This window comes from Sceloporus occidentalis, unplaced genomic scaffold, assembly GCF_023333645.1.
Source record: "Sceloporus occidentalis isolate IW3139 unplaced genomic scaffold, rSceOcc1.0.p SCAF_2, whole genome shotgun sequence".
In the NCBI taxonomy this organism is placed as follows: Eukaryota; Metazoa; Chordata; class Lepidosauria; order Squamata; family Phrynosomatidae; genus Sceloporus; species Sceloporus occidentalis.
Genome location: NW_028316982.1, coordinates 225,430,336 through 225,443,578, shown reverse-complemented (window position 1 = coordinate 225,443,578; position 13,243 = coordinate 225,430,336). Strand labels below are relative to the sequence as shown.

At 38.1% G+C, this 13,243-nt stretch overlaps 1 protein-coding gene across 2 annotated transcripts in view; it reads left to right on the top strand.

Moving 5' to 3' along the window:
- Nucleotides 1-13,243, top strand: part of LOC149319743 (ephrin type-A receptor 3) — a 279,988-nt gene that overhangs the window by 221,483 nt on the left and 45,262 nt on the right. For both annotated transcript variants that reach the window (XM_089512286.1, XM_089512287.1), the window contains exon 10: nt 6,094-6,219. In XM_089512286.1, the coding sequence (XP_089368412.1) occupies nt 6,094-6,219 (126 nt within the window). The remainder of the gene's footprint in view (nt 1-6,093; nt 6,220-13,243) is intronic.

The window sequence follows — 13,243 nt, the reverse complement described above, 5'->3', positions numbered from 1 at the left end:
ACTGGCAAGTTGAGGGATCTTCAAAATACTTGATTTGTTTTCACACGTACAACCAAAGGATCTTGGGAGAAAGTCAATATTTCTACATGAAACAGAAAATCCACTAACTAAGCATCAGATGGCCAAACTTTGTCTAAATTACAGGTCTCGGTTCTACCTCTTTCTGTTTCCCTGAATCCCTTTAAATTCTAACCCAATGCTGTTCTAACACAAGAAAAATGAAAAGTTCCAAATCATGGAGTCCTCAAGAAGCATTCAGTCTTCCTTGTAAAAACCAATATCCATGACAGTACTGTTTAGATGAAACTAATGGAATAGACACATTCATGCATCATTATTATTACTTTTTAAAAAAGGAAATCGACTCATAAAAATATTTTTGAATACTTCCTACCTTTAAAATATCATCTATATGACTTGCATCCAATAGTGGTTTTTGACTTACAATAGGGGTGGGAATCATGTAGCCCACCAAATATTGTTGTACTACAACTCTTGGCATTCCTCAGCACGGGCTATACAGTCTAGGGCTGCTGGGGGTTGCAGTACAACAAGTTCTGGAGGGCCTCATGATTCACCACCACCACTAGAAGATGTTTCTACTCATTTATCAGTGCACTTGATTTTAATCTGTACTTTCCACTGTAGCTGTTTATGTAGTATTCCCATTTGTTCCAAATGTTTTTACTTATTCATTTTGTTTTTGTTTATATCACACCTTTCTGGGATATAACTGGGACTCAAAGTGGCTTACAACAATTTTTTAAAAAAGTTCAGTGCAAAAAAATTCAATACAAATAAAGACATAAAAATTACTATATTAAAACGCGTTCAAATAAATTAAGGTATTAGCCAAGATGATTATACTATCATGTTTAGACATATGATGGGATGACATTATTCAATGGAAAGGGCAGTAATACTCAATAAAATGGAAGGCAGTAGGAAAAGAGGGAAACCACATTGTGAATGGATTGATTCAATCAATGAAGCCATGACCTTGAATTTGCGAGACTCAAACATGGCAGTTGATGCCTGGGGCTCTTGGAGGTCACCTTAAGTTGAACTCAACTTGCCAACAAATGACAGCAGCTATAGGATATTAAAAGCCAATTGAACTGAAAGTAATTTAAGACCACATTGGTATAAAGTACAGCACTCACCAGTTACAAGTTCTTTTCTCAACAGTGAGACAATTTTCAAAAGTCTACCTGAATAAAAAGGTCTTTTCTTGTCATCAGGAAGAGAATCCCACATCCTTGCTGTATCCACTGAAGACTTTGTCTGCAAACCCTCACAAGCAGCTTATCTAGTGGATGCAGGGATGGGGATGGGGGTAGCAGTGTAAATGGAATTGGAGAATCAATGACAAGTGGGCAGCCCAAACTATATGAGTAGAAGAACTTTCCACTTTTCCATAAAGCCTGTGCTTAATACAGTCCTACAACTCTGTTAACATCTATTTGTCAAAATGTTTTCCAGGGCTCTAGTTTTTGTACATGCTGTTTTCATTTCATGACAGGTGTTTTAGAGTCAAGAAAAATCAGTCCTTTAGAATAAATCATCCACTAATAAGCCTGATCTGAACTGTTCTCGGTCAACTTGGGAACAGTTTCTCAAAACAGGACTGCCTGCTGAGTATGGCCTTATTTTCTGGAATCACTGAAGGCCAAGCAATACTTCTCACTAACAATTCTCAACAGCTGGCCGCTGTGCTGTATTTATCTGTGCCCCCTTGCTGTGCAACAACAAGTGATGCATTATAGCAAAGGACCATTTTCTTATGTGGAAAAAGATGAATTTCATTGAGTCCTGCAAAGAACCTTTTTGGCAGTCTCCCCATCCCCTGTGGTGAGCAATGTAAAAACATGGCGATCAAGTCACATTTCTAATCTTGCCTCTCGTAACTTGAGCACCAATCTGCATGCATGAAATATATGCCCATGAATATTGCTGCATGCAGGCATCCATTCTTGAACAGATGATAACACTATTAAACCCACTTTTGCCCAAACAGGTGCCCTCTCCCAGAAATGGAGATGAGAGCTGCTATAATACCTGGCATCTATTCAGTATTTTACATGTGATTCTGGAGCATAATCCCCTATGCCAGACAAAGTCCAATATACAGAGTGAGGCAGTTGCCTCAGACAACAAGTCTGGGGGAGTGTATTAAAAGGCCAGCACACTGTTAGTTATTTACTAATATGGTGTTGATTCTTTTTCAAAGAATGTCTGATGTGGTGAGAGATGCTTGTGACATTTTTGTCTCATATTCTCATATTCTCAGATATGTTGTTTTGGATTCTGTGCACCTTGACTGAGGTGTGAGGAGAGTGTCATTTGTTGCTTTGCCTCTGAGTTTTTATTGAAATGGAGTTAATGTTAGGCAAATCAGATATCATACTGAAGAAATGCAAATGAGAGTGTGAAGAATTTATATGTAAGAGAGAAAGAGCTGGTCTGAGGAGTTATACAGTATCGTCTTTGGGTATTACAGCCCAATCTATACACCAGATTGCTTAATACTACATAGTTCACTGGATTCCCTTTCTAATATCTTTCATTCTAGCCAGTAATGTTTGAAGTGTGGGACAGGAAACAGGTCTTCAGCTCTGATTTTGTGCACATTTCTGGCAGTCTGTGCATTCTCCCTTTGCTTAGACCACTGGCCATTAGTAGCACCCATGAGGCACAGACCATTGTTTTCTTCCATTTGATATGGAGGAGAATCTCACTCCATGTAGAACTAGATACTGTGGGCACCCTGCCCCAGAACATTTTGGAATTGACAGGCTTGTGTAGAATGTTTGAGATAGTCAGAGCTATTCATTTGCAAAGAGTGGGACACTTATGCATCCCAGCATTTTCAATCAGAAGAATCAGTGCTTATGCATTTCAGACATGTTATTTGAAAGTTAGATTGAAATTAACATTGGCAGTCCCTTCTATGTGGCTATAATGGACTGCTGAAACTGAAACCTCTGTTTAATTACAATTCTGTTGGGGTGACTGAAATGTCTTTTCCCCCTCTCCAGCCTTTCCCCTTGGGCATGTGCTTGTACTTTCTTTATTGCAAGCATGCAAGCTGTGATATTAAGCTACTTAAGGCCATTCACCAACAGTTAACACACTTGGCTTAGATATCCATTGAGGAAGTATGTGCCCCACATCATGAGGTCTTCATTATTCAAATTTAATTAGGTTATAAAACAGAAACAGCCATTTTATAAGTGTCATGGACAAATAACAGGTCAAAAATTGTTCTCTCAATTCTCATGCACTGGAATGTCTCAATCACTAGTCACAGTAGTTAAGTTTCTGTGGATTCAGCCACTTGTTTTTCTGCTTTAGTGTTCTACTGTAATGCTCTAACTATAATATGAGAAATAATTCTCAAATACCTTCTGGAAAGAAAAAAATATGTCAGAAAAACAATTGCTGGAGGAATAGTTAAGACTTCCAGCAGTATTTGTCAAACATTTCTTAACTTAATTTATCTACATTTCTATTTCCATGATATATTAATTATTAAATATTCTGTTCCTGTAACAACAGTTTAATTGTTGGTTGAACAATTCTTGATTTACTCATAAAGTTCATTTCATGTCAAGACAAAAAAAAATATATGTTTGTTAAAAGAGATTTCCTGAGGATCAAGAATGCATGGAAACCAAGCCTTAATGTCAGACGTGCTGTTGTTACCTCCAACTATTAAATGTTAATAGAAACCAATTCTGAACATACCCATAGATGGCCCCTTTATTATTACTAAATGTGCTCCTAAAGAAACACCTGATATTTCAAACCGGTTTCTGAGTCAGACGTTGCTGAGTCCTGGTACCATTTAAAGCTACTGCTTTCCTTCATTTTAAAAGATATGCTGAACTTTTTGCTTTTGAGAAGATGACTCTGCATACAAACAGCTATCCACACTTTTCATTTAGCAGCTGTCATAAGGCAGGGTTGGAGACCCTTTGCTAGATGTTTTGGCCTGTAGTGTCATTGGAAAAGACAATGCTAGGTAAGGTTGAGAGTAGCAAAAAGAGAGGAAGACTGCATGCCAGATGGATAGACTCCATGGACCTGCATCTACAACACTTAAATAAAGCAGTGGAGGACAAGGAGTCTTGGAGATGTGCCATTCACAGGGCCACCATGAGTCAAGGGCAGTTAACTGTCTGGAGGGCAATTAATAACAACAAGCCCATTTGTTTCTATGGAACATGGCCACTGGTAAAGGGTTGAGAGATTTATGGCCCAAAACATTTAAAGGACCAGGGTCCCTGAGCCCTGTTTTCAGTGTATTGTTTTTGTAGAATGTTTGGAGCTACTGCTGGATCTTTCAAGACCTGTAAGATTCCCCTAAATTGCCACTAGGGGAGTATAAACCCAACTATACCCAGCATTCATCTGAATTTAGCTGGTGCAGCACAGGTAGCAGCAAATACTGCACGCAAGAGTCTCCTGGGTTAGCTGCAGGAGGATAAAATAACTTCTTGTACTTCTGTGGCTATAATAAACTTTTTGTACTTCAGCCCATAGCAGCTGGTTTATTTCAGTCTGTTGATTCTGAATTGCTTGAGAAAAAGCCTGAGCGGTGAACAGTTCCCTGCAGCCTTATTTCGAATCCTATAATATCACTTCAAAGAAGCAGAAATACATTTCACCTCTTCAGACTATCTCTGTTTGCCCACATCTGGCCAAGGCCTTTCTGCTTCTTTACTACCCGTAGGGCAATTCATGCTAGAGAAATAGATATGGAAATGATGATGCTTGCACAGAAGGAGCTGTAAAGTGGTGCAGCTTAACACATGCACATGTGTTTATTATCTGCTGCTCATGACAGAATCTACTCACTATATGGACTGCTTTTTTAGTAATTGGTGTGAAGGGATTATTTTCTTTGCAATCCCCAATGATGTGATAATGCATATCCAAAAAAGAAAATGAAAAATTCAGGAGCAAAGGTACCCCTCCACAAAGCTTTTAAATAGCTTTTTTGTTTTGATTTTGTTATATTTTATTAACTAGAACAGGAGGGTGTCTGTAGCCCAACATGAATCACAAGGAATCTTTATGGGACCTTAAACTGATAGCAGTGTACTCATTTTATGTGTGCATGTTTTAGTTACTGCTCTTGTTTGTTTTATTGTGATACATTTCTTAGCCAGCTGAGTCAATAAGAAACATTACTACCACAAGTGTATTATAGAAGACAAAACACAGCCTCTCTGTTATGGGTGGGAACTTGAAATGGTATCAGTGGCACTTATATTAGAATTTAGGAAGTAAGTTTTTGTCATTTGATTACTTGCTTGATCAAATTTAGACCTAAGATTTAACAAATCCCTCAAAGCTGGAGCAGAAAAGATTAGGACAGGGTGAAAAATTCCTATTGAAACATACCAAGGCCCAGTACAAACGGATGCTTTGTGGCATGCCAGCGACGATTTTAGGGTTCAGGAGCACGCAGCAACTGCATGCTCATGAACCCTAATACGTATGAGCAGTGCCATCTTGACACAGCACTGTCCATATGGCGCGTGTGTCCATGACGTGTCTTGTGTGATGTGTCCAAACGGTGCACCACACAAGACACATCACCGCAATGCCCCAGGGAGCAAATGGTGCCTTAACAGCATCGTGGGGAGGAGTGCCATTTCGGAGGTCCTTTTTGTAATGGATCATTGTCGCATCCATGCGGTTGCCACGACAACAATCTGGAGGAGAAAGGGACGGCCTCTGATCGCCTCTTTCTTCTACTCTGCACCAAATGTTCTTTGTAGGGATGGGTGAGAATTTTGTTACAGGTGGTTTTTGATTTAAAAAAATATACCAGAATATGACCAATTCTTCATATTTAGGATGGAAAGAACATGAGATTTTTAAAAAGTTTGTGAAACAAAACAAAAAGTGAGAATGCATCCTGCAGATCCTGATCTTCATCTCCCTATGACCAGTGCATTGATTGATTGATATTTATTTAAAATTAAAAATAAATTTAAAATAAATTTATTGATGTATTACATTGGCCAGTTTTTGTTCATACAATTAATTTGACTGAAGTTATACTTGTCTCTTTTTAAACAGTAAAGCTCCCAGGCCTTAGAACATATGTGGATCCACATACATATGAAGATCCCAATCAAGCTGTTCATGAATTTGCCAAAGAGCTTGATTCTTCCAGCATAGCCATTGATAAAGTTGTTGGAGCAGGTAAGGATACATACAATATTCCCTTCCAGTTGAGCAATTGTACCACTGCAGTAAGTCCACTGAAGCTGGACATTTAAGATGCAATCTTAAATGTCCCAATCTGGCAGGGACAGTCCGAATTAAACCTCTGTTATACCACTCTTTCAGCAGCTTTTAAAATATCCCACTTGTTCTCTCTTCCTCTCTTTCCTCCCACTTTCCTACATTTTCCTCAGCTTACTTCATTTGCTACAAATTCTCTTCAAAATGCAAAAGCAGTTTGTACTGAATTAACTCAGCATGGGGTGAGGTGAGGTGAGGTGAGAATGGAATCTTGCCCCTTCCAGCAAAATCAACTGCTGCAGCCTCTCCTAGCTTGTTGTGCTCTTCCTCATTAATTATTTTTGCCATCTTGACCACACTCTGATGTTGCTTGCCCACATGTGTCCTAGTTTCCATATGTGAAATATTGGAGGGTATGCCAACATTTTGGTTAATGAAGAAAAACATCCTTTACTGTTGGAAAGCAGGAAAATGTTGAAGGAGCTTTCTTTTTGTATGCTAATCATGATGACTGAGAGTTTTAGATGTCTTTTTTCCAGGTAAAGCACAACCTAGGCGAGAGAGATAAAATAATATCTGAGAAGTAATACGTTTTATAAAGACAAATATTTCAAAATATTATTTCATCTTCAAAACTTCTAGTGTGACTTCTCTTCTGCCAAGTATCAATCACATTGCTTATTCTACATTCAGCAGGTATTGATATCCCCATGACATCAGTCTCCAGAATCAAGAGTTGGACAGTGTCTCTATTGTTGTTATGTCCCTTCAACTCAATTGTAACTTATCATGATACCATCCTAGGGTTTTCTTGCCAAGATTGATTCAGAGGAGGTCTCCTACTACCTTTCTCTAAAGTTGAGTGAATGAGACTTGCCCAAGGTCACCTGGTCTCTTAGAGTTTTAGTCCAATATTCAAATGCTTAGTCCAGTACTGAAACCACTACACCACATTGGTTCTCTTTTGTTGCTTTGTTAACTGCCCTTGAGTTGATCCTGAGAAGGCAACCCTGTGGATTGGACATCTCCAAGACTCCCTGTCTTCCATTACTCTGCTCGTGTCTTGCTGACTCAGGCCCGTAACTTCCTTGATTGAGTCTATCTATCTGGCTGGCAATTCCTTTCATTTGATTGTCTTTTTAGCTGTCCACAGTATTCTCAGCTCTCTTCTCCAGCAAAATGTCTTGGATTTTGATTTCCTTCTTATCATCTTTCTTCATTTTCTAGCTCTCGCATCAATACATGGTGATGGAGAATACAATCCAGCAATTCTAACTTTAGTGTTCAGTTGTATATCTTCACTCGCTAGTATCTTGACTTGTTCCTTCATAGCTGCCCATCCCATTGGCATAGCCAATGGTGAGGAGTTAAAAGAGCTGCAGTCCAAAAATATCTGAACACTCATGCTTTATACTTAATACTCTTGAACAAGGAAGCCACAACTGAACAACCTTTTCTGGAAAAAAATGTCAGTTTCCCTTGGGGAAAGCAGTTTTTTCTGGATTTATAGGGAAAAAATGAGCAAATATGTTTATTTCCAGTCCATGACCTAAATTCAGTCTTTAGTCCCATAGAGCATGCAACTTTCAAATCAATGGTATTTACAGAATACTGATCTACAATTCAACAATTAATTCAATGATTCTACTATTGCTAAAGTTAGCAACTGGATTCAAGCATGTGTTTATTCATGATTCTGTTTCATTCAGTTGCCATATAAATTTGCAATTTTAAATGTTGTTGATGATGGTGGTGGTGATTAATGATTCCATTTCTTGGATGATTTTTTTTTCTAAAAGAGACATTAGGTGCCTAATAGCTAAAATGTTTAAATCCATATTGGAAACATATTTAAATTCCTCTTCCCTTCTATATGTGTATTCAATTATGTATACTGATTCTTTTAAACTACTGAGAAATTCATTATAGTATTCCAAGAAGTGCAAAACTTCACATTCTATTCCAAGAACTGCAAAATCTGGTGAATATGTAACACCAAAAGGTATGAATCAGATTATTTTGTATAGGAATTTGCAGAAATAGAATTCCTCTCTGCATTTATACACTCTTGTAACAATACATTATATTTTGATTATTCATTGCCCATACATCTGTATTTTATGTATAGAAACTACCAGCAAAAATATATAACAAAAAATAATACATAAGGAAAGCCAGTGTGGTTTAGTGGTTTGAGTGTTGGTATATGACTCTGGAGAACAGGGTTCGAATCCCCAATGAGCCATGAAACCCACTGGGTGACCTTGGGCAAGTCACACTCTCTTAGCTACAGAGGATGGCAATGGCAAACCCACTCTAAAGAAACTTGTCAAGAAAATGTTGTGATAGGGTCGCCTTAGGGTCACCACAAGTCGGAAATTACTGGAAGGTGCACAACAACAATAAAGGCACTGTTACACTGCATAGTATGTAATGTATGTAATGTTACATTACTATTAATGTAAGACAAAATTCATCTGTTTATAGCTGTAGTCTGTCTCAACTATTACTGCAACTATAATAGTGATTGAGACTAAAAGTATTATTTTTACAGGTTGTAGGTTCAAGTGCATTACCATTTGCTCTTATTTTATGGCAATACTTGTATATCTTGGGCTAGATGAATCTAAGCCACAGAACACTATTCTGTACAAACACCAAAAAACAAAACAAAATCTAACTTTTAGTGAGAGGATACTTTTTCTCAGTAAATTGTATAGCCTGTAGCATTCCACAATTGCAGGTGGGAATAACACTGTAGTCCTAGACATTAGGTGGTGACACAAGATATTCCCACCTGTATGTATGGAATTCCTAAGGATGTTTAAATGACTGGAGAACAGTACCTTTTTTTTGTCTAAAATAAAGAAGTGAAGTATACATTTAACAGAGAAGCTGTTAAAGTACATTTAATGAAAACTAAGGCTTGTAAATGTTACTTTCTGGACTACAACTGCCAGAACCTCCAGACAAGATTCATGGGAAATTTTGCAAGCTGTAGTCCCAAAGAGTACTTTTTAAAGGTTCTCTGTAAAAGTAATGCCATTCCTACATGATGGAGCAGAATCAGAGAAGCATGTAGGACTATCTCATCTTAGCCTGTTAAATAACCACTGAAGAAACTACCTCTGCTTCCAGTATATCAAAGATGTTTTGGTGGCTACCCATATGATGCCTCAATGGGGTCATTCCCACTACAATTTGCTCCAAAGCATGATTTGGGACATATGACCCTCGTTCCCATTTGAAACCGTTTCCGATCCTCATTTGAGCAATTCCAGGTAGAAAGAAGTGGGGCAAATGCAAAAAACATGGGGTTTCCTGAGACTAGTTTGAAAGTTGTTCTTTTCTGAAGAATCAGTTCTGAAGTGTGCCCAGTAAGTGGGTACGGCAGATCAGAATCGATTCTTTCCGAGGGGAGGGACAAATGGCAGAAGGGTGTGTACCATCCCTCCCCAGAGACTACCCCAGTTCTGCCTTTTAGGTTTCTTTTTTAAAAAACAATAGAATCAATCGAAAAATCAATATATTGGTAAAGCAACTGCTTCTTTTTCTGATTTTTCGATTAATTCTATTTTTTAAAAGAAAAATTGTCTCTCACCCTTCTCCTCCTCCACCTCCTGGGTCCCCTGGCCTTGCCTTGCTCCCTCAGGATTATTTCTGCAGTGCAGATGCAGCTCAAGCCAAGCTCCCATGAGAATTTAAAAGGGGGGACGCTGTCGCCACTTTCCCCAGAACTGGCTGGCTGCGGTGCTGCTGCTGCTGCACCACCACTGCTTTGCCAGAAGCTGGCTGGCTGTGCTGCTGCTGCTACACCACCGCTTGCCCCAGAAACTGGCTGGCCGCACTGTTACTCTGCCACTGCTGCTTTGCTGGGAGCTGGCTGGCCACACTGCTGTTGCATCACCACCACTTGCCCTCAGAGTTGGTTGGCCGCACTGGTACTCTGCTGTCTCCGCTTTGCCGGGAGCTGGCTGGCTGCACTGCTGCTGCGCCACCACCGCTTGCCCCGATGGTGCTGGGGAGGAGTCTGCCATGATGACTGACACATGAGCGGTGCAAACAGGAATGACAATCATGGCAAAATATAGCGATTTCACTGCCACTCAGGAAAATATCTGCTTTATATTGGGAACAGGGGACCTTTTCCATTCGATTAATGATGCAGAGCGGAGCTGGATCAGGATTTGAAGTATACTGTAAGTGGGAATGACCCTAATGTGTTCTTAGGAGAGGAGAGAGGAAGTATCATCTCTCAAAATTTAGAACTCGGGTGTTTCCCAGAGTTCAGCTTTTATGTTAAATCTGTTTTGTTACCAACTAAAAAATGACAAGACCTGACAACAGGAATGGGTACTAAAAGGCCACTTTATATATTATTTAAATCTTTAACAGCATTATTTATTTATTATTTAAGAGCAAGGGGCTTTTTTATAAGTTATCAGTAATCTAAACTGTATAAAGATATCTCTGAATAAAAGCATTTTGCAAACTAACCAGTTTTAGAAGTCCCAATTTCTGATATTGTTAAGCGAGGGAATTTGGTGGATTGTGTCCAAACCCTCAATGTTTCAAACATACTAACATGAGACATTACTGTTTCAGTAATGTGACATTATGAACCACAGAATGTATAAATTCCATAACAGTGGGAAATGTTGCAAAAACAGCACAGTCATTTGCATCTTAAAGGCTAGCACATTTATTTTGGCAGAATACTGCTTTAGTATGCAGGATCTTATCCCATTCATTTATTTATTCTGCTCATACCCCATTCTTCCTCCAAGCAGAATGGCTCACATATGGTTAGCAGGTGGTTTTTCCATGCAGGCGACTATTGAGATCAAGCCTGCTTAACTTCAGAATTTGAAATGTGTTTTGTTCCTTTTGACGATTGCCTGTTGATTAGTCTCAACTAAAAAGAATAAGTGAACCAATTGCTGAATGGAGTACTAACACATAGGTAAGTCCATTAATAGGACCAAAAAGAGGATCCAGGTCTCTGTGTTCATATAAGCATATACATTTATGCAATAAATTTTACAGAGTTTATAATAAATGAAAATGTGTGTGTGTTATGGTTGTGAAAAATGTTCATAGAATTTCTCATACTTGCTGAGAAATCACCAGGAATTCTGAGAAAGGTTTTGGCTCCATCATGACAAAGAGGCAAAGGCTGGTTTGTAGTTCATCAAGTTCTCCATAACTTGGACAAAAATGTGTGGCTGCAAAATCATTCTATTTTACCATTGTGGACAAAACATATACTCGTATACAGCATGCTTTGTATAGCTTTGTATGGACTGACTGCTTGGCCAGAAACACCATCAACATGTCTGATGCTTCTGCTTTTAAAGATTTTTGCAACACACCTCAGTGATAGTTTAGGGAAGGAAATCTTCTTTATTCTCTTTTTTTTCATCAAAAAGTGACCAATTTCAAACTTTTTCCATATTTTAATTATTTATTTTCCTCTCTGCAAACATTGGGGGAAATTTTATTTTGAAAAACTGATTTTGCATAAAAATTAGCAATTTTTACAGGGAATAGACATAATACACTCTTCTCTGTAGAAATTTTGATTGTTGTTATAGAAAACGAAGAGGTGTTGCACAAACTAACTTTTTACTCTCCAAAAAGTCTCAAAATGTGAAAAATCTCAGGATAGTTTACCATTTTCTTGATGAAAAAAATATGATGATATTCTTTAAATTCTTATCATAGTGTATGTTATTGAGTGCTTTCAAGTTGTTTCTGACTGAGAGTGATCCTAAAGGAAGCTTATCACAGGGGTTTTCTCAGCAGGATTTGTTCAGACAGGGTTTGCCATGATCTCCCTCTGAGTCTGAGAGATTGTGACTTCCCCGGAGTTACCCAGTTGGTTCCCAAGACCAAGTAGGGATGTGATCTCTGGTCTCCAGAGTCCTAGACCAGCATCTGAACCACTATGCTATGAATAGTACAATTTTGAAATTTATTTAATTTGCTTATTTTACACAAAGAAGGTTGTTTCTCTCCTGTTTCAAAATTCACACACAGATTCAGGCAAGAAGCAAAATTTCTGTTCTGTGTATTTGAATTCCTGAATTATTAGATAACTGCAACAGCAAAGATCCTTTTTTAAAAAAATAAATAAATACAGGTTTTATGTAGTTTGTTAAACAGTGGTTTCTTCTCATTGTTTGAATAATTACACCTATCACAGTAAAGAGAGCAGGATTGTTTTTCCTCCAACATGTTTTTGGTTTGTTTGCTTGTTTCATTTTGCCCCACATGAATACAATATTTGCTATCATCTTCAGTCCAAGTTGGCCATTGTCAGTGACATGCACACTGTTGTCATGGTTGCTTGTAACTAGAACCATATGACAAAGGTTAATAGGTTCTGATAAACTGCCGCTATCCCCTGAATTCATCTTCTTTTCTGATGAATACATCAAGGATAGCGTTGCCTCCTTAATTTTGACTATTCTCTGCAAGAGATTCTTGTCTGAATGTGAATAAATCTGTTCTAACCTTTTTCATCCATTCCCACTGTCTCTGTTAACTAGTTCAACTTCTCTGGGTCAACCTCTCTAAGTCAACAGCCATTTATAATTCTTAACGGTTAATTATACAAGAGTAAATGCTACAGCATTTCATCTTAAAAGCTTTAAATGTTTTGAAAGCATTTAAAATGAATTAAAATTGTTCTTTAATGAGTGTTTCACGACAGGCACTATGGGTCACTTTTACAACTGACAATCAAATGAGCAGTTAAAGCTGTTATGCAATCTGTAATTAAAATGAGGACATACTTGTAATCTTTGTTTATACTCTTTGGATTTACAATGGGGTTTCCATTTCTCCCACCTCAATGCATTCCACTCCCTAGTGCTAAAGAAATGTAAAGGTGCTTTTAAACTGTTTTATAGTTCAGGAGTTGCTTTAAAAAAAAACAACTGCTGGAAAATAAACACTGGAAAAATTGGAGGGCATACAT